The following is a 22,429-nucleotide window of genomic DNA, read 5'->3' as shown; positions in this document are numbered from 1 at the left end:
GTGACACAGGGTAAAGAAACACACACTGCTGCTGCAATTCAAAATGTTCCTGCTCGGAAGGCAACCGGGAAGCAGCATGGCTGGTTCACACCTTCCACCAGAGCCAGGAGCACACCAAATCCCAGAGCCCTTGCTGTGAGCCCTCCCAGAGGGCGGCCAGAGGCCAGATGACTAACCACCCAGAGTGCTCCACCATTCCCAGAAAGCCTTAATAGCTGGAGAGCCTCCCCATTAACAAGCAGACTTCAGGAAATACCCCAGTTGTGCAGGAAAGGAGCTGAAATCAGTCATTCACCTTCACAAGTCATGGTCAGACAAAGAAGTCTGGACAAAGGGCCACAGTAACCCAAAGAAGCAGAGCTGGTAAGATAAAATAACCATTTGGATTATAAAAAAATTAATTGAGAGCATAAGGAGCTGGTTCAGTTAAGGGCACAGGTTATTTGTCTCTCCAAAGCAAAGCAGAGGGCCTACACAAATGGAAGAGCTCTCAGTATGAAAATAAACATCAAAATACTAATTAAAAAGCACATCTAAACATGTTTATCATGGCTTGAATCCTGCAAGAAAAGCAGAATGGATGTCTAAGCAGAATTTTTGAATGCATTAGGGCAAGTTAAAGCCCCAGCTGGGCCAATCCAGCCCCCTTCTTTCCAGGTACAGGGAAGCCCATACCCAGAGCCATTACTGCATGATGTGTTGTGTTGCCCAGAGTTAATAAAGACAGCATGGTACTTTCTGCAAGGAAAATAACACCTTCCCTCTGTAATTTCTGTAGGGTAGGTTGCCCTAATTGTATTCTCATGGGGAAGATGGATAGAATCCTATTTAATCACCACCACAAAATCACTGGGAACTCAGTATTTGGATTTTTTAAATTATTACAGTATGAATAGTTATGAAAGTGTGATGGAAAAAGTCGTCCTTATGCTGGTTTGTCTTCACTGCAATTTCTGAAGTAGGATCTACAAAGGCATGAGTCAGTGTGCAGAAGCTGATTTATTTCCCAATTTTTGTGAAGTGAAAGAAACATAATATTCAGCATCACCTTTCTCTGCTTACATTGAAGTCTTTCATCAGTACCCTGATTTTAGATTTTTCTGACTTTCAGCTGAGGGGTGAGACATCTAAAAAGAGAAAATTAATTGCTCTTAGTGTTTAACAGCACCTGAATAAGGTAGACAGAAAAAACCCAAAACTTATAAGTAATTCCGGACAAACAAAATTAAAAGCCTCATTGTGTTATGCAGTTTTTGTCTAATATCTGTAAGCCCCTTTCTACATACAGTTGGAGAATATGACACACCTATAAAAAAGGATTAGAAAATTATTGGAGAAAACAATAATTGAAAAAAATTAAGGGTGTCTACTCAAACTGTGCTCCCTCCTCCTCAAAAAAAAAAAAAAAAAAAAAAAAAAAAATCAGATCTCCTTCAGCTCACCAAGATGCGAAAAGAAGGAAAAAACTCCCAAAACCAGGTGAGGAAGAAGGGGAAGGTCCAGTTGCTCTCTTGTGCCCCTGGCTGAGTGGGTGGCAGGGTGAGGCCCCCATTGCAGCTGGGGCTCCCCAAAACCCCTCACCTGCACACTTCCCCCAGCAGCCCCATTCCCACCCAGCCATGTGGGAACTGGTGCAATAATTGCTGTCCCTGCAAGGAAGCAACCTGGTGAACCAACAGCCCTTTCAATCTCTGGGTACATCTCCTGGTTGTTTTAAAGGGTTGCTAAAAAGAAAAGAAGGAAACAGCATGAGGCTTCTCTGGGCTGGCAGTGGGTGGGGGAAATAAGTGTTTTATAGTGAAAGAGGGCAAAAGACAATGCAGACTTGGCATTTTGGCAGTGAAGAGGGAATATCCTCCTTCCCGGAGGCAGCAGCTGAAAATCATAGACTCAGAGAATGGTTTGGGTTGAAAGGGGACATTGAAGAGCATCTCATTTCAACTCCTTGCCATGGGCAGGGACACTTTCCAATAGATCTGGTTGCTCAGAGCCCCAAATAACCTGGCCTTGAACACCTTCAAGGTGCCTCCACACTGGAGGCTCCCCAGGATTTATTTCTCAGGGAAGCCACAGCCCCCCATCCAGAAGGACATCCCCAGCCCTGGACATGGCACCCCAGGATGGAATGAGGGACCACCAGGGCAGGAGGCAGCAGGTTGGGGGCAGCCAGGGGGACCCTGAGATGGGGAATGGATGGGTGCTGTGCCAGGCAGGGCAGGTTCTCACACTTGGCCCAGTGCTGCTGCAGATGGGAGCTAATGGGCAAGGGTGTTTCTTGTGGTGTTTGCTGAGTCAGAGGTGATGAGATGAAGAAACACCTATGAGAAGCTTCTATGAGCACTTCTGGTTTCTCTGTAAGTTTGTTTTATAGGGGTTTTCAATTTGATGCAACATTTCGGGGCTTAGCATGCACTCTTCTATTCCAGTCTCTACAAAACCAGCTCTGGAGTGGCAGAAAGAAAAGCAAAGCTAGGTGATGTCTAAAAATACCTGCAGAGCTGTCACCCCATCTTCGGTGTACCTGTGCCAGCCAGCAAGACAGCCATATGGGCACTAACATGCACCTGGGAACTTTCTGTGGGAGATGTCAGTGTGCCTGCTTTCCCAGGAGGGAGAGTTCAGCCTCTCAGGGAGTTCCATGAGAATTTGGAACCATTCCATAGAAGCTGAACCCCACAGTTAGTGCTCAAACCCGTGGCATGCTGCAGAGGCTGTCCGGAGGCACTGAAAGAGTTACCTCTGGAGCAGAGCTGCAGCTCTGGGTGATGAAGTGGATAAGCAGGCACTTCATTCATCTGCTTCTAGCACTGCCTGACCTTGGCCCTGGCAGAGGAAAGGCATCTGCTCCTGGGAACAAAGGGCAGGGGAAGGAGGACGGCTCAGGAATACTGCTGGCCTGCATGGGATCAGGGCAGGGCAGCTGTGCTGTTCCATGGCCATGCCTGGCAAATGGCAAAGGTCACTGGCTGCATGCACCGACTGCAGGAGGGGCAGCCACGCACTGCCCAAGCACATCTCTTTTAACAGGGAAACAATCTTTCTTTTCTTTTTTCTTTCTTTCTTTCTTTCTTTCTTTCTTTCTTTCTTTCTTTCTTTCTTTCTTTCTTTCTTTCTTTCTTTCTTTCTTTCTTTCTTTCTTTCTTTCTTTCTTTCTTTCTTTCTTTCTTTCTTTCTTTTTCTTTCTTTCCTTTTCTTTTCTTTTTTTTTCTTTTTCTTTTCTTTTTCTTTTCTTTTCTTTTCTTTTCTTTTCTTTTCTTTTCTTTTCTTTTCTTTTCTTTTCTTTTCTTTTCTTTTCTTTTCTTTTCCCCCTTTCTTTCTCCTTTCTTTCTTTTTTCTTTTCTTTCTTTCTTTTCTTTTTCTTTCTTTTCTTTCTTTTCTTTTCTTTTCTTTTCTTTTCTTTTCTTTTCTTTTCTTTTCTTTTCTTTTCTTTTCTTTTCTTTTTTTCTTTTCTTTCTTTCTTTTCTTTCTTCTCTTTCTTTTCCTTTCTTTCCTTTCTTTCCTTTCTTTTTTCTTTCCTCTTTCCTTTTTTCCTTTCTTTCTTCTTTCCTTTCCTTTCCTTTCCTTTCCTTTCCTTTCCTTTCCTTTCCTTTCCTTTCCTTTCCTTTCCTTTCCTATGGGAGCATACACTGGAGGCAGTTCATACTGGGCTGGACCTATGGTGTCTATAGAGACAAGAGCCCACTTGAGGAAAGGTGGTGGTTGAGTTTGGGTGATTTTTTTTCAATTTTTCAGAAGATGCAGCTGCAGCTACCTAAATGCAAATGCTCAAGGAGGAGAAACATGAAATGCTGAGGGCTGAGCCTTTTCAAGCCTAATGACTGGACACAGCTCTGTTGGAGTGAAGCAGGGGAGTCAGGGCTCCAAACAGCTCAGCCACACCTGGTGCCATTCATTTCCACATGATCCAGTGATTTCTCCTCCCTCCTGAGGAGATGCTGTGTTGGTGTGGGTGCTGCAGCTGCACATGGGGTGTACCACACTGCTTTGGGGGCAGTTGGACACATGGAGTGGGGGCAACCAGCAGGGCGGATGGCTGGGTGTCCCCAGAGCAGTGTCCCATCCTGTGCCACCGAGAGCCACCACTCTGCCAGCTGGACCGACAGGCAAGCAGGGCTTGGCCCGGGTGCAGAAGGAAAGGATCCAGGGGCTCTGTTGACATAAGCCACTAGAGAGCACTCTCAAATGTATTTATACCCTTTGCCTAAGTGCTAGTTCATAAAAACACGCGGTTGCCATGGCCTGGTTTGCAGCAAGTCTAAAAAGAGAGCTCCCAAACATACCAGGTTTCCTGAGGCCACTGCAAAGGCGGTCACAGCCTCCCTTGTGTGGCACCTTTCCCACCCCTGGGACCCAGGCACAGGGCAGCACCCACCAGCTCCATGCATCCCTTCTTCTCCTGTACTGCTGTCTGTTTACAAATAAACGTCAGGACAGTATTAAAAAAAAATTAAAATAATATTGTACAACTATAGCTTTTTCAAGTTTTCTTTCTTCCTTTTTTTATATATACAAAAAATGCAGTAAGTATTTAAAGTTCCTAGTTTCCTTACGCTTAGTGTCAGGAAAAAAAAAAAAAAAAAAAGGGAACCCATAAAATGCCAAACTGGCAGCAGGTTAGTTTTCAGCAGCTATCAACAAAAGCACTGTGCAGTTGAAAAAAATCTGCCAGGAAAAAGTATCTTTGAAAAAAAAGTAATGGAAGTGTGTTGGAAAAAAATAGTAATCACACATTCTTCATTAAAACACTTTTAATACTACACAAGTTACAGTATCACCTTTTAAAAAGTTTAAAAAGGAATATTAACAGTAGCACTGTTGCAGCTGAAGCACTTCAAAATAATAGGAAAAAAAAAAAAGAAAAAAGCTTGTAGCCCAGGAAGTAGTAACAAAGGAAGAATCCACTGGAGTATTATTGTAATTGAGCAAAGCAACCAAAAGGAAAAAGCAACATTCAATGTGAGAAAAATGAGCTATGTATGAACACCCTCAATTTTTTTTAAAATTCTTTTGGGGTTTTTGGTGGGTTTTTTTTGTTTGTTTGTTTGTTTCATTTTGTTTGTTTTTCTTTAGCAGTTCTAAAGTTTTATGGTGGAGATCAGACTTGGCTGGGGGCTCAAAGTCAGCTGAGTGAGCATAGCCACCATGTGCCATTTCTTTTCCATCTATGTTGTTTCTGGGCCACTGCCTGGCATCACTGGCTGGGGAGTTTCCATCCTCTCCAGGAGTCCCAGAGCTGCACGAGAGGGCGGCTGGCAGGAGGAAGAGGAGGAGGAGGAGGAAGGTGTGCTTCCCTACAGGCCTCTCACACCAGTGTCCCTCGGCCCCAAACAAGGGTGTACTTTGTCAGGAGCAGGTCTCACCCTCGGCACGCTCACAGCTGGGACACCTGATGACACAAAAGGGGGGGGGGCTCTTTTAGGCAGGCTTTGGAATTCAGTTTGGCTTCCTGTTTAAGTGTAGGGAAACCGCCTTAATCAAAAACATGAACTTCATCCCATGTAAGGTACTATGCCAAGCAACTTTGAAGAACTTGTTACCATCTATCAGCTCAAATTTCATTTTTTTTTAATAAAGTGCCTAAATACACATTTACACAGATCATAGTGGTTCCAAAGAATCCTTTACAGTTGGCATTTTTTTATATATAGGTATATATATAGGTATATATATATATAATGTGCGTTTTCTTCAAATTGGCTAAATGTGTTTACATAAGACACCAATCTTGACTATAAGTTTTAAAGCGTAATATTGACTCAATGAATTTGTTTATCATGCAAGTCTTATCTAATATTACATTGACCTGTAATATGGAACACAATGTAGTGGGTGTGCTCATTAAACACTTCATAGAAAATTACTGTGCATGTGCAGTTCTGATCTTCAAATACTAATAATGACCATTTCTTTTCTTTTTTAAAAAAAGTAGTCTTCCCCAAAAAAAAAATTCTCTGCATTAAATTGCAGTTTGAACATTATCACAATAAGAACAGTTGAGTAAAAAGCACCCAAAAATCTTCAATTTTATAGTTGGCTGAACAGATTTTTCCTCCTTCTCTTCTGATACTGGAAGTGTTTATTAGCTGGTCCCTGGGAAGGGACGACCTCGCCACCCTTTAGCTCAGAAACAACCGCACATAACCGAGTTATAAACACCTCGACAGAAGGGCTCGTACAGCTGCAGCGTTGCCAATGAACTATAAACAGCACAAAAACATCACTATTAGACTTGAACTATTTCTAGTAACCAATGATTTATTGATTTTAGAAGTCTGCTTGGTGATGCAGAAGCGTGATCAAAAGAAGTGGCTTTACAAAAGAGTTCTCCAAAGTAGCTTAAAAGGCAGGGCCAGGGCCATTATGTGCAGCCCTAATTGCTTTCATTTCAACCAGTTTATATTTTCATTTTCAAAGAATAGCAGTAGGTTTGTTTCAAGCATACGTAATAAGGAAATTACAGGTTTCCTCCACCCACATTTGGGCTGTCACTGATATGCCCGCGGGCAATTTGGCAGAGCCTCAGTCACTGCTGTCACTGTACCACACCGTACCTGCCACTACTTGGAAATACCGGGTCAGCGATAGTAACAATAGCAACAGCGCCAGAGGTGACTGGTAAGCAAAATCAAAATCCATATGCACTATCTGAAAATTAAAGTAAAATAAAAGAAAGTCTCTTCCCCACATCCCCAGCTTTGTCCAAAGACACAAAAGCCCCACAAGTGACACTGAAGACCTTCAAAAATGGCAGTGCTACATTGGCACCTTTGCCAATCGTGTAACTAAGTTCGTTATCAAAATTCCATGTTATGGTATGCAACTGGTGAATAAATGCAGTTTTGTAATCTTAGAACTGATCACGAGAACTGCGGTCAACTTTGCCTTAGAAAACAAAACAAAACAAAACACCAAACCAAAAACAAACAAACCCAGAAATCCCTAACTCAACAGCGCCTCTTGGACACCTCTCCACATCCTACTCTGGTGGCAACTTCCCTCGAGAATCAGTGAGCAATTCGGGACTGGATCTGGAGGATCTTCCTTCGCAACCCGAGCCACGCGCTCCTGGGAGAAAGCCCTCCTGCTCCCTAAGCTCGCCCGGCCGGAGGGATGCAAAGGGCACGCCTGCCTTGGCCAGCCACTCTTGTCCCCAGCTGCCTCAGACCAAGCCTGCATGCGACCAGCTCTACAGGACAGGGGCCAGGAATAAGGAATCACAGACAGTAAGGCAATCTTTACAATGTCAGAAAGTGTATTTGGCATTTAAAAAAAAAAAAAAAAGAAAAGAAAAGAAAAAACAGAAGAAACAAGTGCATACAAATACAGCTAGAAGCATTTCTGGTTTGCCAAGTGCTCTCTAAAAAAAGCAGCGCAAGTCACAGCCTACATTGAACAGTAACTGTCACCAGGGAAGCACAACAAATAGTTGCTATAACAAAAGGGAAAAAAAGAAAAAACGAAACAGAAAAAAAAAAAGAGAAGAATTAGAAGAAATGCCTTTATAATAAGTACATACCTTTTGTCTTCAAAAAATATAGAAACACAATGTATTCAAAAAAATCAAAATTATACAGCCATGTTTATGAAGTCTACATTTCCCTTGTCTTGGAGATATATATATATATTTATATATATATATTTATAGATATATACAGAATTCGAGCAGTTCGAGTTCAAGGTGACGTCGGGCAGCGAGCACAGGCGAGTCACGAGTCCCTCTCCTTTTTCACTTTCACATCTCCGGCCAGGATGGTGGCGATCTCCCCTTGCATGAAGGCCCAGGGGACGTTGGAGCCGACCAGGGGACACTTCTCCCCGCTGGGGCAATACACCTCCCCGCTGGCTCCCTGCTGCTTGATGCTCTGCCGGGAGCAGGGGAAGCAGAACTTGTGCGAGGGGACGGAGGGGCACTGCACGAAGTGGGTGTCTTCCAGGCGCTCGTGGCACAGGGTACAACACAACGGGACGCTGGCGGCGAGGGACGAGTCCGGCAGGCTGGCGGGGTGCACGGGCTCCAGGCCGCCCGCCGCCGCCGCGTTGGCCCCCTGGCCCGGCACCTCCCTGCCGGAGCCCAGCCTTCTTTGGTTCATGGCGGAGGGCGAGGGGGGGCTGCTGCTGTTCCTCCGCGTGGTGGAGTGGACCTGGTTGGCGTCTTTGGAGGCGTGGTTGCCCCCGGCATTGTCCGCCACCAGAATGAGGGCGGCCATGGGGGACTGGCCGTTCTGTGCCGCCTCGGGCGGCGTGGTCCGGTTGGAGTGGGGCGAGGCGGTGGGCGGCGGGGGCGACATGAAGGGGGTGCCCGTCAGCGGCAGCTTCATCCCTTCCGACGGGGCGGGCAGCCAGGGCTGCACCTCCCCGTTGATCTTCGGGGGTCCAGCCTCGCCCTCGGGCTCGGGGGAAGGCTTCCTCTTCCGGGCGGCCCGGGCCCCTGCAGAGGCAGAGGAGGGGGGAAGGAGGAGGGTGAGAAGGCAGCGCAGTCACAACGCATCGCCGAGCAACCGCGGAAACGCCTGGCCCCGGCCGCCCCCCGGGCACCCGGCCACCCAAGCGGCCGGGCCGCCGCCCCGCACGCCCAAACCCGCCCGGCATCCCCCGCCTCGCATATCCCTGGAGAGCCACCCCTCCCGCCCCGCCGTCCCCCGGTTCCCGCTCCTCACCTGGCTTGGCCACGGAGCCGTTGGTCTCGTAGCCCAGCAGCCTGCCGCCCGCCATGCCCGGCTCCTTCTTGAATTTGCTGTCGAAGGGGGCCACGGTGTGGCTCCCGTGCTGGTGCAGGGCCAGCAGCGTGTCCCGCACTGTCTTGGGCTTGGCCAGCCACTCCTGCTCGGAGCCCGGCCGACCCTTGCCCTCCGCGGCCAGCTCCGCCGCCGCCGCCGCCGGCAGGCTCTCGGCGGAGCCGCGCTTCTCCTTGGCGCCGCTGTCGTGCTCCCCCGCCGCGCCGCCGCCGCCACCCGAGGAGGAGGAGGAGACGGAGCCGGGGCGCTTGTGCCCCAGCTCGCCGGGCTGCCCGGCCGCCTGCGCCGCCGCCTGCGCCGCCGCCGCCGGCTGCTGGGGCACGGGCACGGCCATGGGGGCGGGCGCGGCGGAGATGGCGGCCAGCGAGGCGGCGGCCGCGGCGGCGGCGCGGCTGCCCAGACCGCCGATGGCGGCGGGGAGCCCGGCGCCGTTCACCAGCGGCACCAGGGTGGGCGGCACGGCGTGCGTCCGCCGCGGGTTCGGGCTCTGCCGGTTGAGCTCGGGCGGCTCCTCGGGCTTGGGGAAGCCGTTGGGCACCAGGATCCCGTTGACCTGCCGGCCGCCGCCGTACTCGGCGCCCAGGCGGGGCGGCGGCCGCTCGGCCGCCAGCGAGTAGCGCTCCAGGGGCTGCGGCGGGGGCCGCGCCGCCGCCTCCGCCGCCGAGGGGTGGCCGAGCTGCTGCTGCTGCGCCAGGAGCTCCTTGGCGGAGAGCGGAGGCTGCTTGGCGTGGGGCGGTGGCGGGGCCCGGCCCTCGGGGAAGCAGCCGTGCGCCCGCTTTAGCTGCCGCGCCGTGTCGATGACGAACTCCACGCGGTCGGCGCCCTCGTAGTTGACGCAGCCCCGGCAGACGGGCTCGGTGAAGTCCCAGATCATGGCCCAGGGCATGCGGGGCAGATCGCACAGGTAGCACGACTGCCTGCGGGAAGCAGCCGCCACCGCCGCCGACGACATGTCCCGGCCCCGGGGCAGCGGCGAGCGCCCCCCGCTCCGGCTTCGGCCGCTGCCTCCTCCGCCCCTCGTCACCGGAGTCCCGACGGGCAGGCTCGGGAGCCGCGGCCGCAGCGGGACCGTCCGCCGGGCCCCCTCCCCCTCGCCTTCCTCTTCCGTGCGCTGGAGCGGGGCGCGGCGGGCGCCCCGGCAGGCAGAGCCGCTGCGGGGAACGCCGCTCCCGTCGCCGTCTCCGCCGGCGGCGCTCACAGGGCGGCGGGGACGCGCATCTCCGCCGCGCGGCTGGCGCAGGGCTGCGGCCGCTGCCGCCCGCACGGCTCCCCCGCTCTCTGGCTACTACGGGGCGGCGCGGGGCGGCGGGGGCCGGCGCGGCGCGGCGGGGCGGGCGGGGCGGGGACTGCCACGGGGGCCGGGGCCGGGGCTGGCGGCGGCGCCGTGCCGGGCTCCAGCCGCCACCGCCGCCTCTGCGCGCCGCCGCTACGATTCTTCGACAGTGCCGGCCGCGCCTGCGCGATGGGCGCCCCCGCCCCGCCGCCGCCGCCGCGATCCCAGCCCCGGCCCCTGCCCGCGCCCCCGCCACCGGCACCGGGGGTTCCTCCTGCCGCCGGGGGGCCGCCGCGCCCCCGCCCCGCATCGGCCCCGGGGAGGGCTGTGGGAGCGGAGAGGGACAAGGCGAGGGGCGGGGGTGCCCTGCAGCTCCCTCCTTCTTTTCTGATTTTATTTTTATTATTGTTGGGTGTATTACTATTTCCCTCACCGCCGAGGGGCTTTGCCGAAACTTCCCAACGGTGGGCGCAGCGGTGCGCGGGGCGCCTCCCGCAGTGCGGGACTCAGTGCACCCCCTCCCCCGTGACCTTGGACGCGGCGCCCCGGGCGCGCCCCGCAGCTCCGAGGTTCCCCCCGCCGGGCCGGTCATCGCCACCTCCGGGCAGGGGCCGGCGCCCCGCCGAGCGGTGCTCGGCTTTGTTCTCCCCGCCGGAGCAGGAGGCACCATCAGAAATAAATGTAACGATTACCCAGCTTTTTTTTTTTTTTTTTTTTTTTTTTTCTCTTAACTGTTGTCATTTGTGCACAGGAAATAGGACGTTCTAGATTTCCTGTCATTTTAAACCACAAACCAGCAGTTCTCTAATGCAGATTAGCGAAATTCACACAGACTAAGCACACACCGTCTCGTTCCCAAAAAAGAAAAACCTGTTTCCCCGACCCCCTTCCACGCTGTGAATCGCTCATCCGCCACCTGCACCCTCACTGAAACACGGCATGGGGGCAAGGGAGGAAGCAAGAGAGGGTGTTCTCTCTCCTCGTGTGCCACGGGAGGCGAAGCAGCCCCTCACCGGGCACATCCCTGCACGTACGGTCGGCTGCACGCCTTTGCCCATGCAGGGTGAACACGGCGGAGGGTGCTCCCCCCGACAGCCGTGCTCCAGCCGCCCTTCCCACGGCGTTATGTAGGTTACGGAGGAGGGAGGGAAAGAGGGCGGGAGGCGGGAGCCGGCCGGGGCCGGGGAAGCTCTGACGTCCGTGGCGGTCGCCGGGAGGTGCCTCCCCGCGGCTGGGGGCCGCCCGACGGCGCTGCGGGGCCGGGCCCGCCACCAGCGCCGCCGCTCCGCTGCCCCTGCCCGGCCGGGCTGCCGAGGGGCGTCGGGCGGACACCGGGGACAGAGTGTCCCCGTGAGGCGGACACCGGGGCAGAGCCGCTCCCTCTCGCCCCGCGCCGCCCGCCGGGCCCGGGGACTGCGTGTGGCGGCCGCCCGTGCGCCCCGGGTCTGTGGGGAGGCCTCGCCTCCCCCTGCCCCGGCTCCGGCTCGTCCTGGCGCTGGCTGCAGCGCCGGCCCCCGTGCCAGGTTGGGTGACTTTGCAATGCACGGCCGGCCGGGCGCCCTGGAGGCGCCGGGTTGTACATAGGCGAAATAAAAGTCAGCCCCGGCCCCCAGTCCGTCGTTGCGGCGGCCGGGGCTGCTACCCCGGGAGCCGCCCCCGGAGCCCTCACAGCTCCCGGCGGCCCTGCGGCGACGGCCGGGGCCGGAGGGCAGGAGCAAGGAGAAGGGGCAGCCTGCCGTGGCTCCCGGAGAACCAAGGGTTAACATCGGCTCGCTTTTCCCGAGCAGCCCTCCTTTCACATTGCATCAAAGTCCTTTAAAGCTGTTTCTCTTCCCTCCTCCCCTCCCCGGCTGGAAAGACGATTTATCCATGCAAGCTAAGTAAACAGATCTTTGTTTTCGTCTTCCACCCACTGCCCTCTTTCTCCAGCCCGAAGCTGGAGCCTCGCCAAGCCGGCTGCAGCGATCGCTGCCTCCACACACACACTCACAAACACACACACACACGGGGCGGGGGAAGAAGCCGGGTTTCTCGGGTGAGGCAATGCGCCTGCAATTGGCAGGGACAAGGCAGGAATTGTAATTGCACTTCATCATGTGATGTCTTATGAAAGAGGAAGTTTGGATGTTTTAGTCACGTACTCCTTTGCCCTCTTGCTTTTGCCTCCAGGTTCTCCGAAGGAAAAAATTACATATATTTATATATACTGGTGGAAAGCCAAGAAACAGTGTGTTTGCGCATTTCAGATCATGAGCAGAGCTGGAGTGCTAGCTGAGCCAGGCTGCAGGGTAAGAAGAAAGCAAAGCTTTGAGCTGTGGCAGGCTTTTAACTGCAGGACAGAAAATGTGATCTGTATTTATTTTCCTTTATTTTTAATGAAAACTAGCTGCGTGGAAAAGTCAAGATGAGCAGTATTCTGGTTTTGCCGCATTTGCTGCCTTTGAATTCATTCTGGTGGAAAAGGAAAAAAAACCCAACAAAATCATGTTGCCAAGCTCAATGTCAAAAACCTGATAAAAAAATAGTGGCAGTGCTACATAGGAAATGTGGTTTATGTATCAAATCACAAAAAAAAAATACCTCAAAGCTGCTGACTGTTACAACAGTAACTGCACAGGAATCGAACAAATAATGCATTTGTCTCTTGGGTTTTTTTCTCTTTTTTGAAACAGAAGCCATCCCTTTGTGCCGGATCTCTGTGAAACGCCCCTTGCTGCAACACACCAAGGCTATAGATAGGAGCAGCGAGTGCTGGACAATGTCTTGTTGGGTGCAAGGCTGGGAAGGTCTGGGGCAGCCTCTGAGCAAGGAGCACCATGATGGCATGGATGGGGGTCCAGCACAGTGTGGATCTTGTCTTGTCCCGGTGTGCCCAGTGTCACGGGTGAGGGAAGGAGGGGAGAGGAAAGGTTGTAATGGGGCAGCTCTTTGAGATGAACTCTGTTTGCCACCCCCACATCAATGCCATCCCCCTTCTTACAATGTGTTTTTTTGCTTTTGTCAATGAACCACACCGAGATCTTACTGTGTTTCTCTTCCTCCCAGCAGGGTTTTATCCCTCTTATCCTCTGCACTGGCAGCAGTGATTGCGTGCAGACCCCTGTCCCAGAACTGTGCCCCCAGCCTGCACTTCACCCACGTACCTATCCCCCATGGGGCCTGCCCTTCCTCTGTGTCCAAACCAGTGCTCCTCACTTGATCACCTCTGCCCTTGGCATTCTTCTTTCCCTTCTGACTGAGGCTGTCTCACATCCTTCTCCAGCAGATACTGCTTCCTCCATAGCTCTTATTTGCATCCTCCTGTTGTGGCAGAAGTCCTGCAGGGTAACATCAAAATGGCCAGAGTCAAGACAAGAAGGGCAATTATGCTGAAGGATGCTACCAGCTCTCCTTCATTGATTCATAATTAATTATGGAAGTTGCTCTCTCAGAACTGAGAGAGGAGAGTCTGGGAATAGTCCTTGAAGTTTTGGATTTAGTCACATGCAGGTGACTCTGGGCCAACAATGTTTAATCTAGTGCTATAAGGGGGAAAAAAGATACTGTGCAAATGAGGGTGTCATCAGGCACAGAGTGTTGACATAAATAGGGTTCGGACAGGCTCATGGTAAGCCACTGATCCTGCAGATGTTTACAACCAGTTACAACTTTATCCACAGGAGCATCACTACGAATGTAAAGCTGTGTGCACTTCTGGGCTTGCAGGATGAGAGCATGCTTCCCCAAGAGCTGCTCGTCAGCGGCGTGCTGACGGCTGCCCTGCAGCCTGGAGCCGACTGCTGATGGCAGGAGCTGACAGAGCCACTGGCACAGAAATACTCCACCGAGGCCGGAGAGAGGTCAGTGCACTCGCTCAGTGTGAGGCAGGACGTGCCAGAGGATCGAGAGGGACTCGAGCAGCTACTCAGTGTCTGCTGTTTCCCATACGTGGGGCCTTTTATTAACTCCTTGAAGACAGCTGCACTGAATGCTGCTGCTTGGTGTTAACTTTTGAAGAGCTGCAAAGCATCTAAGCAGAGCCTGCCTAGAAGAGGAAACAGCAGTAGGACAATTGTTTGCCATTCATTCATGGATATGTCCCAAAATATGGAGACGCTGCTCTTCTGCTCCAACGCTTTGCTCTAGACAGCCTGGTCAGGGCGAGTTACCAGGGACTCGCACTGTGAGCAAGAGCCTGTGTGCTACAGCTTCTGCTCCATTGGTGGGCTCTGCTCTAGGCAGTTTGGAGAAAAATTTGCATGCTTTCTTTAAAAAGGGAGACAATTCTGTTTTTAACAGCGCAGTTGACTTTATGCCCTTTTTTCAAGTAGAAGTAGAAAAAAAAAGCAGCGAGGAAAAGATCATGGAAACACTTGAGAAATTCAGAGGTTACTACCCTCCGAAGAGAACGAAAAACTTCAGAGAGACACTTCCAGATACCAGAAGAAAGGGCAATTGATGTGGAAAAGCTTCCGCCCCTTATCCCCAGGCTGAGTAAATAGGCATGTCGGGTTATCCCATTTACACCCCGCCTTGGTGCTCTGCATTTCGAGCCACAGTCAGCAATTGTCTGCAGCCCCGGGCGAGGGGGGCAGGAATGTGGTGGCCAGGGGCTTCCCGGGGCGCAGGCAGAGCGGCCGGCTGGCCGGGTGACCCCTTCCCAAAATAAACAGGAAGCCCAGGAAGCAGTGACCCCTCCGTGACACCGTGCTGGCTCTGCTCCCTGCCTTCTGTGCGGGAGCCGACAGGCTTCCAAATACCCTCAGAAAATTGGACAGGGGCGAGGACTCCACAGGAAACGTTACAAAATAAGAGCAGAAACAGATCGTCTGTTGAAAAAATTACAGAGGGCTTTAAAGCTCCTTCTTTTTAGGCTCCTGGATAGTTATATTCCTTGTCTGTGCTTCATTCCCCTGAGCCCATGTCGATGCAGTTTGCGGATCCCCGAGGAGCTGCAGAGGGGCAGAGCTTCCCTCTCTGCATGTGTGGAAGTGCTGGTGTGCGTGAGCAAAGCGCAAAGAGGAGCCCCAAGGAGGAGGCTCTGCCAAAGGCTTTCTCATGGGCTGGGGAGTTTCAGGCTGGGAAATGCTTTTTCCCTGTTTGTGGGAGTTGGCAGTAGGGTCCTCACACAAAATAAAAGTCAAAACCGAGGACCAGACCTTCTCAAAGTGTGGGCCAAGGGTATTAATGCTGTTTCCAACATGGGAGTTCCTGCATTACCCAAACATCCCCCTGCAGCAGCAAACTGGCGCTTGCTGACAGCTCCAGCTGGCAAATCACCTCCCGGGCCTGCCAGAAGAACTCGCCGTCCCAAAAGCCTCCCCGCCTTGATGGCTGGTGGCCCCACGGTTTGGGGCAGGACAGGACCACCACCAGAGGGGCAGGCAGCCCAGCTGAAGGGAGCTGTGCTGCTGCTGATATCCAGGCTTCCTGGCAGCGCCGGCCATTTCGCAATCCCATTTTTCTCCTCTCACAGCAGCAGTTGTCTGTCCTTCCTGCAGGGCACGGACACCTGGAGGGGCTGGGGCCTCTGGGGGGCAGGTGCCCATGGGTTTGGCCTCCACACAGATCAGCTAGTTCAAAAAGACTCACGGGAGAGAAAAGGGGAGATGGATTGCCTCTCTGATTCCCTACCAATTGCTAGGATTGTGTAGCTACCAAACACTGGGTAGCAAGATGTACTCTGTTGGTGTGCTCCCCTATCCCCCCTCTTCAGAGGGGTCGCTCTTTAGGGAAAGAACCATAATACAGGGAGCGGTGGGCAGCTGCTACAGCAGAGTCCCTTGAACAGACCAGTTTTCCTTCAGGAGGAATTTTGATTATTGGCATGCAAAAGCTGCAAAATGGTTCATTAGGCTGCAGCCTTGGTTTGTTCCAGGCACACTGAGTTATTGTTGGGGTGCCCATGTTTCTGCTAGTCATTGCAGCTATACCATTTCAATTTTGCAACGAGACAAGAGTTAACAGAAGGGTGCCCAAATCTAAGAACAGCACAGAATGGAAACAAAATTTGGTTTGGGCTTCCCAGCACTTCCTCTCATTCTCTCCCTTTCTCTCTTCCTGATGCTCAGGCAGTGCCTGATGCAGTGCCCCTCCTCTGCAGAGAACCCCTTAGGGAGCATTCTGGGCAGGCAGAGCAGGGAGGAAATGCTCCTCTCTGTGCTTCAGCCCATAGCCTTGTCTTTTTGCTGACTGCAGTCTAATATGCTAAGTAAAAACAAGTCAAAAAGGATATTTTTATCGTGTACATTCTGTCATATGAGTAGTGTGTGTATGTGTAGCAATGCTGAGGAGCAATACTTACAAGTTTAGACATTAATGATGTATTTGTAAACTTAAACAGCAGAGTTGTATTGGATTACTTCATTCTGTCCATGTGTACTTTTGGGCAAAGAAAATTACACACATCCCTTTTCCAGGCACCCACATCCCTTCTGCTCATGCTGAGCTCCAGAAGGAGGTGCCTGCTAGGAAGTACAGTTGAGTTCATATTCGATTAAAAGAACACCAGCAGCATTAATAACTGGTAGACCTGTGCTGGAACTGGCAATTAAACTCAGTCTCCTCCTGCAAATTCCTGTTATTAAAGGAGCTTGCCAAAGGCTGGGGCTAGCGTATCGCTTACTCTCCCAAACAGGACTGGATGAGGACCAGTCATCTTCAATAATGGGTCCTGTGAAGGACCTCGTGTTTTCCTTGAGGAATGGCCGTGCCAGTGAGCTTGCTGGGGCAGCTGCAGAGGCTGCTTGCACAGCTGCCACTTGCTGCTGATTCAGGGGTCTTGCATGTGCTCTTGCAAGCTGCCACACAGGCAGAGTGAACTCCTGCTCACTCCTTCAGTGAGCCTCCCCCTAACACATCTCACCAGTTTCCACCCACAGTCCATCGCAATAAGGAGCACAAAGGAGCTGCCTGTTTGCTCTGCTTGCACTTCCCATATGCCTCGTGCAGACTCAGAGGTGAATGACTTTTGAAAAGTGCAGATCTGGGATGGGTTTCAGTGGCTGATCCAGAGGCAAGAGAATGATCATCTTGTTCATCCATTTTCCCTCTGCCAGTTACTATTATTGCTAACTGCTGTTCCACACACATTGTAATTAAGTGAAAAAAATACAGACCAAATGAAAAAGAGAACAAGCCTCTCAAAAACATCTCTGCTTTAGCTGCAGCCTGACTCAGCCTTCAATTAACATTCTTACTTAAAATAGTTTTGTTATACAGCTTTTGTTGAATCTTACATAATAGCAGACCAAATCACCACCCCAGAGCGCCATGCTGAAGAGAGGAGCTTGGCCCTGGTTTCCGGAGCAGTGTCTCATCCTGTCTTTGATCCAGATGGCCTTGGGCGTGAGCTGGGTGAGCTACCAGAGGAGAGCACGCAGCACACCTGCAGCTCTGCTTGGGAGGGCACCATGACCTGGTGCTGTCAGCAGAAGTGGTCCCATTCTCCCCCACCCCTGCCCTCGGTTCTGCTGGCGCTGCCCTCGGCACTTTGCTTTTGTGGCTGCTGGAGCAAATCTGGCAGCACCAACAGCTGCAGTGCATCTAAACCTGCCCCAGTGCCACCATCCTGCTGCACCAGGGTGCTTCTGCAGAGAAGGAAGCAGGGCAGGATGGGTGAGTGGGAAGGGACCTCAGCAGCAGCATCAGTTTGGAGCTGCTGCAGAAACCTCTCATGCTGCACCCACAGGCATCCTCCCACCACCCACCAACAGCTGTGACAACCCTCCCCAGGCAGCCAGAGTACACAGTGAAGAGGAGGGAGGGACACATGGACCAGCTGGGCTTCCCAGGGGCACAGGGCCATGCTGGAGATGGGTCTGATTTCCTGCCAGGACCTGAGTTTAAAGGCTGGGCTCCATATCCTGCAGAGCAAGATGACAGCCCTGCCTCCATCACCAATAATGACAATGTGGAGAAACCACTGCACAGGACTTCTCTTCACAGTAGAGGGATGTCCTTATCGCTCAGTAGCACTAAAAAAAACTACCAGCATGGTTTTTTCTTTGTTGTTCTTATAGGGCCTCTGTCTAACAGGTACAAAACTAGAATAGAACACATACCTGCATGTGTGTGTATGTAAATGAAATGGGAGTTTGTATTACAATCTCAAAAAAAGATACATGCAATGCAGGCATGAGGTGAGGAAGATACTCCCATGTCTACTTCAGTATGGGGGCCTATTTCCATTTAAAAGTTGCTGTCAAGTTCATGACTCCACAAATGCTCTCTGGGATTGTGAGAACCTTACCCTGGGACTGCACCGTGCTCATGAACCAGGATGGTGGTTCAAATGGAGAGAGAGCTGGGGAAAGAAGAAGACAGGCACATCTAAACCTAGATTCACTCAGCACTGCCAGCCTCAGTAAGCCTGTGATCACAGGGGAATCAGAGTTCCCGCTGGGGGCAGCTCTGCTAAGTCACTGCATTCTCACCAGAGCAGCATTTGGCCTGGGGTGATGATGCACTGCGCCGCTTCATGCGAGGTCAGGCAGCCCTGCAGCTGACAGCTCACTGCTGCCTCATCCACAGCACCACTGCATCTGCTGGGCTTAACTCAGCGTCCCAGCCTGGCCCACCCGCACAGCTGAAGCAGGGCTGCTCCTGCCAGTGTCCCCCTCTGCCAAGGAGCTGGGAAAATTCCTAGGGAGGACAGCAAAGTCACAAAATGGGCTCAGCTCCTCTTCCTCTGGGAGATCCCGCAGTGGCATGCAACCTGGAAAGAAGTAGGTTAATGCAAGCGAGGCCCTTTCTTGTGAATTTTGCTTTAGACTAAGAGTTACGTGTTTTGGCAGACTTTTTGATGAATAGGTCAGCAGGGTGTAGAAACATATTCTAAAGCTTTCTGCATCCTTGCACATGCTTCTAGTTGCCGGGAGTTTTGCCTACTGCTTCACTTGGAAAGGTTTAAAAGAAAATGCAAATCATAGGCAAAGAGTAGAGATAGATTTTTGTGCATACTTTTGGCACAGATTTTAGCCATTCCTTTGTAATTTATGAAACAACAGTAAGAAAACTTACTCAGCTGTATATGGTAAGAAAATAGCAGTTTCTCTATTTACAAATGGAAAAAATATCACATCACAACCTGCTACACGCACCTACAGGTAACATGCATAAATGTCCCTAGAACTTTCTTTGTCTCAAAATGAATACAGGACAAGTGGGAAGAATCTGGACTTTTTCACATCTTCTTCCAGAGCCAGCACTGGTAATAAAAATATATTGTTTCATACACTTCAAAAAGATGTGAATGTTTCTGCATGCTAGGCTTTCAGAGTCAAACTCCTACACTTGAAATATGAGAAAAATCATATGAGCAAAAGACTAAGAAACTCTTTTCAGATGTAATCAGATACACTGTCCGACAGACTGGAATACTTAAAATCATTTTCAACCAATGGCATGTCAAGACATGCCTGCTTCGGACACTGTTAAGACATCCAGCCCCCATATTTTACATACCCTCCTAATTGCATTCATATGTTCAGTTTCATATTTGACCTCTCTCTTGCAAAAGAGTGCCAAGTAAAGCACTCCACCTCCTAGGTCTCGTATAGGAATTAAGCTGGGGATGTGGAGGAATCATGATTGTTTTGTTCCTCAAACACACACCAATAAGCAGTAAACTAAATAAAAACATTTTTTGAAAACTCACTACAAATGTGCACTTTTAAATTTAAAATACACTCTGGGTTCTTTCTCTTGGCCTTGTATTTTGGATCACTTTGGTGTTCACACTTCTAATGCTTCCTCCTTCATCTGGCCGCTCACCAGCTATCAGGTTTCAGCTTCTCTTTATTTGGAGGAAAAGACTATTTGCACAAAAATTGCAACATTCCAGAGTGAGAAAGTGGCTCATCTCAGTTGTTAGGACTTCTGTCACTGAATCCAGTAGGTTCAGGTTTCCAGTGCACTGGGAATGGCTTTACATGAAACCCCATGGAAACACTGACCAGGAGACACCCGCTGAGAGAAATACACTGTTTTCTTCCTTCCCTTAACTCCCTAAGAAGCCAAAGCCAAAAATCACATCACTGTCAGCAAGAAGAGGATTGGAAGACCTGATAAAGGTGCATTTCACACCTGATTGCTTGGTGTGAAATGCACATGCTTTAAAAGCATGCTATCAAAGAGAAAAAGATCTGAAGGCACAGTGATCCTAAATGGTGGCCTTTGGACCATTGCTGTTGTTTTGGCGAAGGAAACCGCAGTGGTGCCAGAAAGAGCAAGGTGAGTGGCAGCCTGCACCAGAGGGCATTTCACTCCCAGCTTGTTCTCAGGCAAGACAAGGCTGGATCACAGGCCCTCAGCCTTCAGCACATCAATATTTACAGAGTCAAGACAATACATTTGCGATATTTTGGGTGAACTGTGCCTCTTGTACATTTTGCTTGGGCAGTCAGGTTTAAGTACCATGCTGCCCTACTCTCCTTTAGCTGTTTTTTGCAACCTTTCTTGTGGAGAAAGAAGAGTAATCCTTATGTAAAAATAATAGTATTGCAGAACCTAAAGAGCAGATGGTGTTATTAATTACCTGGGCAAAGTCTAAGGTCATAATGCTCTAACAGTTAACAAGTTATATTGTCTATCACTTAATAGGTAACCTCCTGGTGTGGGATGTTTGCAAGGCTGAGCAGACTGGCAAGTGGTATCTTGTCCAAGGCCAGATAACTCTTCCAGTTAAACAAATATTTGACAACCATTCTCTTGCCTAAATTTGTTGCTACCAACGTGTCAGATAAAAACAATATGATTCTGTTTAATTTCCTAAATGATCCCTTCTTCAACCAACTACATTGGGTTTTAACTAGATGGTAACAATTTGAGTGCTTATTGATAGTTGCCTGGCATATAAGATAATTTATAGGAGCACAGAGACAAATCCTTAGGGAATGTAAATCACAGTGATTCTCCTGCAAAGTATGTCTCTGACTGGCTCCCCAAGGCGCTGTGCCCATGAGGTGCGCTGGCCAGACAGCTTTTGTTGTCCACAGAGGTCTTCCACCATGGCACATGTTTTTCCCTTCTCATGAGTCCATTGTCCTAGGGATTCACACATTTATCTGCAGTGATAAAGTTGAAATTGAACCTTTGTAATATGTGTCAAGGCTGTTCTCGTTGCATGATCTAATAAAATTTTCAGGCAGAGCTCCATCTAAGGATTAATTTCATATTGTAACAACTGCACTTTATCACTGTTTCCCTTGATATTTGCCTAGCCTTCTCTGAACTTTACCTCTCAGCTGATGGGTGACAATTTCACTTCTTTAATGGCACTCCCAGGTGTGAGAGAAACATTGTCTATCTGCTCATTAACCTATTTCTTCCTCAGATGTTTCTTTTGTGCCAGAACCTCTTAGGAAGTTTGCCCAGGCCAGCTGCCCAGGCCACCGTGTTAAGCAGCCACAGCCATTCCTGCCAATCCAGACTGTATTTTTGCTTGAGCAGAGCAGCTGTTGGCATGCCTGACTCTCAGCAAGGCTGCTCCCCTGAAGTGCAGCCTTCTCTTCTGTCATTGCCTTCCTTTAGAAGCATGGGCAAGAGCGCCTGCATCACATTCAGAGGTGCAGAGCCCTCCATCATCTCTTCTGGCCCTTCAAAGAAACCATGCATCGCTCTTTGGGCTGGATCCTGCCTTTCATTTGATTCGTTTGATTTGTGTAGTGGGAAGACAGGAGGCTAAAGAAGAGTCCTGTCACTGCCAATAGTTTCACACAGTACTTTTCCTCAACAGCAATTGCTCTCCTGCTAGGATCCATGAACTTGAGAACAAAGTACATTTTATTATTTACAAGGGTTAGATGACAAATACAAACAGATGGTGTGAAGATGACTCCTAATGCATAGTGATCAAGGAATTTAATATTCATGGGTAAAGGCCTGGAAGATTAAGTAAACAGATTCAAATGTGCAGGGGAAAGTATCTCCTAACAATGCATAAAGCCAGCATGGCCTTTTTTGCCCTTTTACCGCTTGGCTCAGGGCAGTTAACATAAGGGAAAAGACTGGCCAATTTTCCAGTCTTCTTCAAGCATCCAACTTGAGCAGCTCTTTCTTCCTTTATAAGGAAGCCCTCAGCAGGAATTTTTTCAGGGCCAAGAAAAAACCCTTCTATTTTGCTGTTAAAGATGGCTGCAAAGGCTGAGCACGCTCCAGTGTGCTGCAGCTGCCCTTATGTAAAGCAGTTTTACCTGAATGACAGTGCTGTTTTAGCTGGGACAGGTCGGATGACTTACGATTAGTCACCCTCATTGGGGCAAGGGTTGTGCCACTGGAGTCTCACCACACCACTTTGCTGCTAATGATACTTCTCGTGGCAGAAGCTGGGATTTCGCTGATGCCGTTTTCACATGCAGTCATCTTGCAGAGGCAATTTCAACACTGATGAATATTACGAGTCAGGTCCTCAGTATGAATCATCCTGTCCTTCCAGATGACT

The 22,429-nt window shown here is 50.6% G+C and overlaps 1 protein-coding gene and 1 long non-coding RNA gene across 2 annotated transcripts; one reads left to right on the top strand and one right to left on the bottom strand.

Moving 5' to 3' along the window:
• Positions 1-7,582: 7,582 nt before the first annotated feature.
• On the bottom strand, positions 7,583-9,825 carry IRF2BP2 (interferon regulatory factor 2 binding protein 2). Its single transcript, XM_064708504.1, has 2 exons — positions 8,658-9,825; positions 7,583-8,428 (listed from the first exon to the last, which is right to left on the bottom strand). Exons 1-2 carry the CDS (start codon positions 9,685-9,687, stop codon positions 7,707-7,709), a joined length of 1,752 nt encoding a protein of 583 aa, XP_064564574.1. The 5' UTR covers positions 9,688-9,825; the 3' UTR covers positions 7,583-7,706.
• A 1,983-nt stretch (positions 9,826-11,808) lies between these two features.
• Positions 11,809-16,169, top strand: LOC135444920 (uncharacterized). The gene is made up of 3 exons (XR_010439358.1): positions 11,809-12,296; positions 12,681-12,892; positions 13,668-16,169. It is a non-coding gene; the product is annotated as an uncharacterized LOC135444920 (long non-coding RNA).
• The last annotated feature ends 6,260 nt before the right edge of the window (positions 16,170-22,429 follow it).

This window comes from Zonotrichia leucophrys, chromosome 3 (assembly GCF_028769735.1).
Source record: "Zonotrichia leucophrys gambelii isolate GWCS_2022_RI chromosome 3, RI_Zleu_2.0, whole genome shotgun sequence".
In the NCBI taxonomy this organism is placed as follows: Eukaryota; Metazoa; Chordata; class Aves; order Passeriformes; family Passerellidae; genus Zonotrichia; species Zonotrichia leucophrys.
The sequence above is the reverse complement of the archived record's forward strand: the minus strand, read 5'-3'. Positions and strand labels throughout refer to the sequence as shown.

What these genes read in the sequence shown, in the direction of transcription:
- IRF2BP2 (XM_064708504.1), bottom strand. Translation starts at nt 9,687, where the DNA reads ATGTCGTCGGCGGCGGTGGCGGCTGCTTCCCGCAGGCAGTCGTGCTAC. An exon ending in CGGCTCCGTGGCCAAGCCAG is followed by an intron (nt 8,429 to 8,657) that starts GTGAGGAGCGGG and finishes CTGCCTCTGCAG; the next exon opens with GGGCCCGGGCCGCCCGGAAG.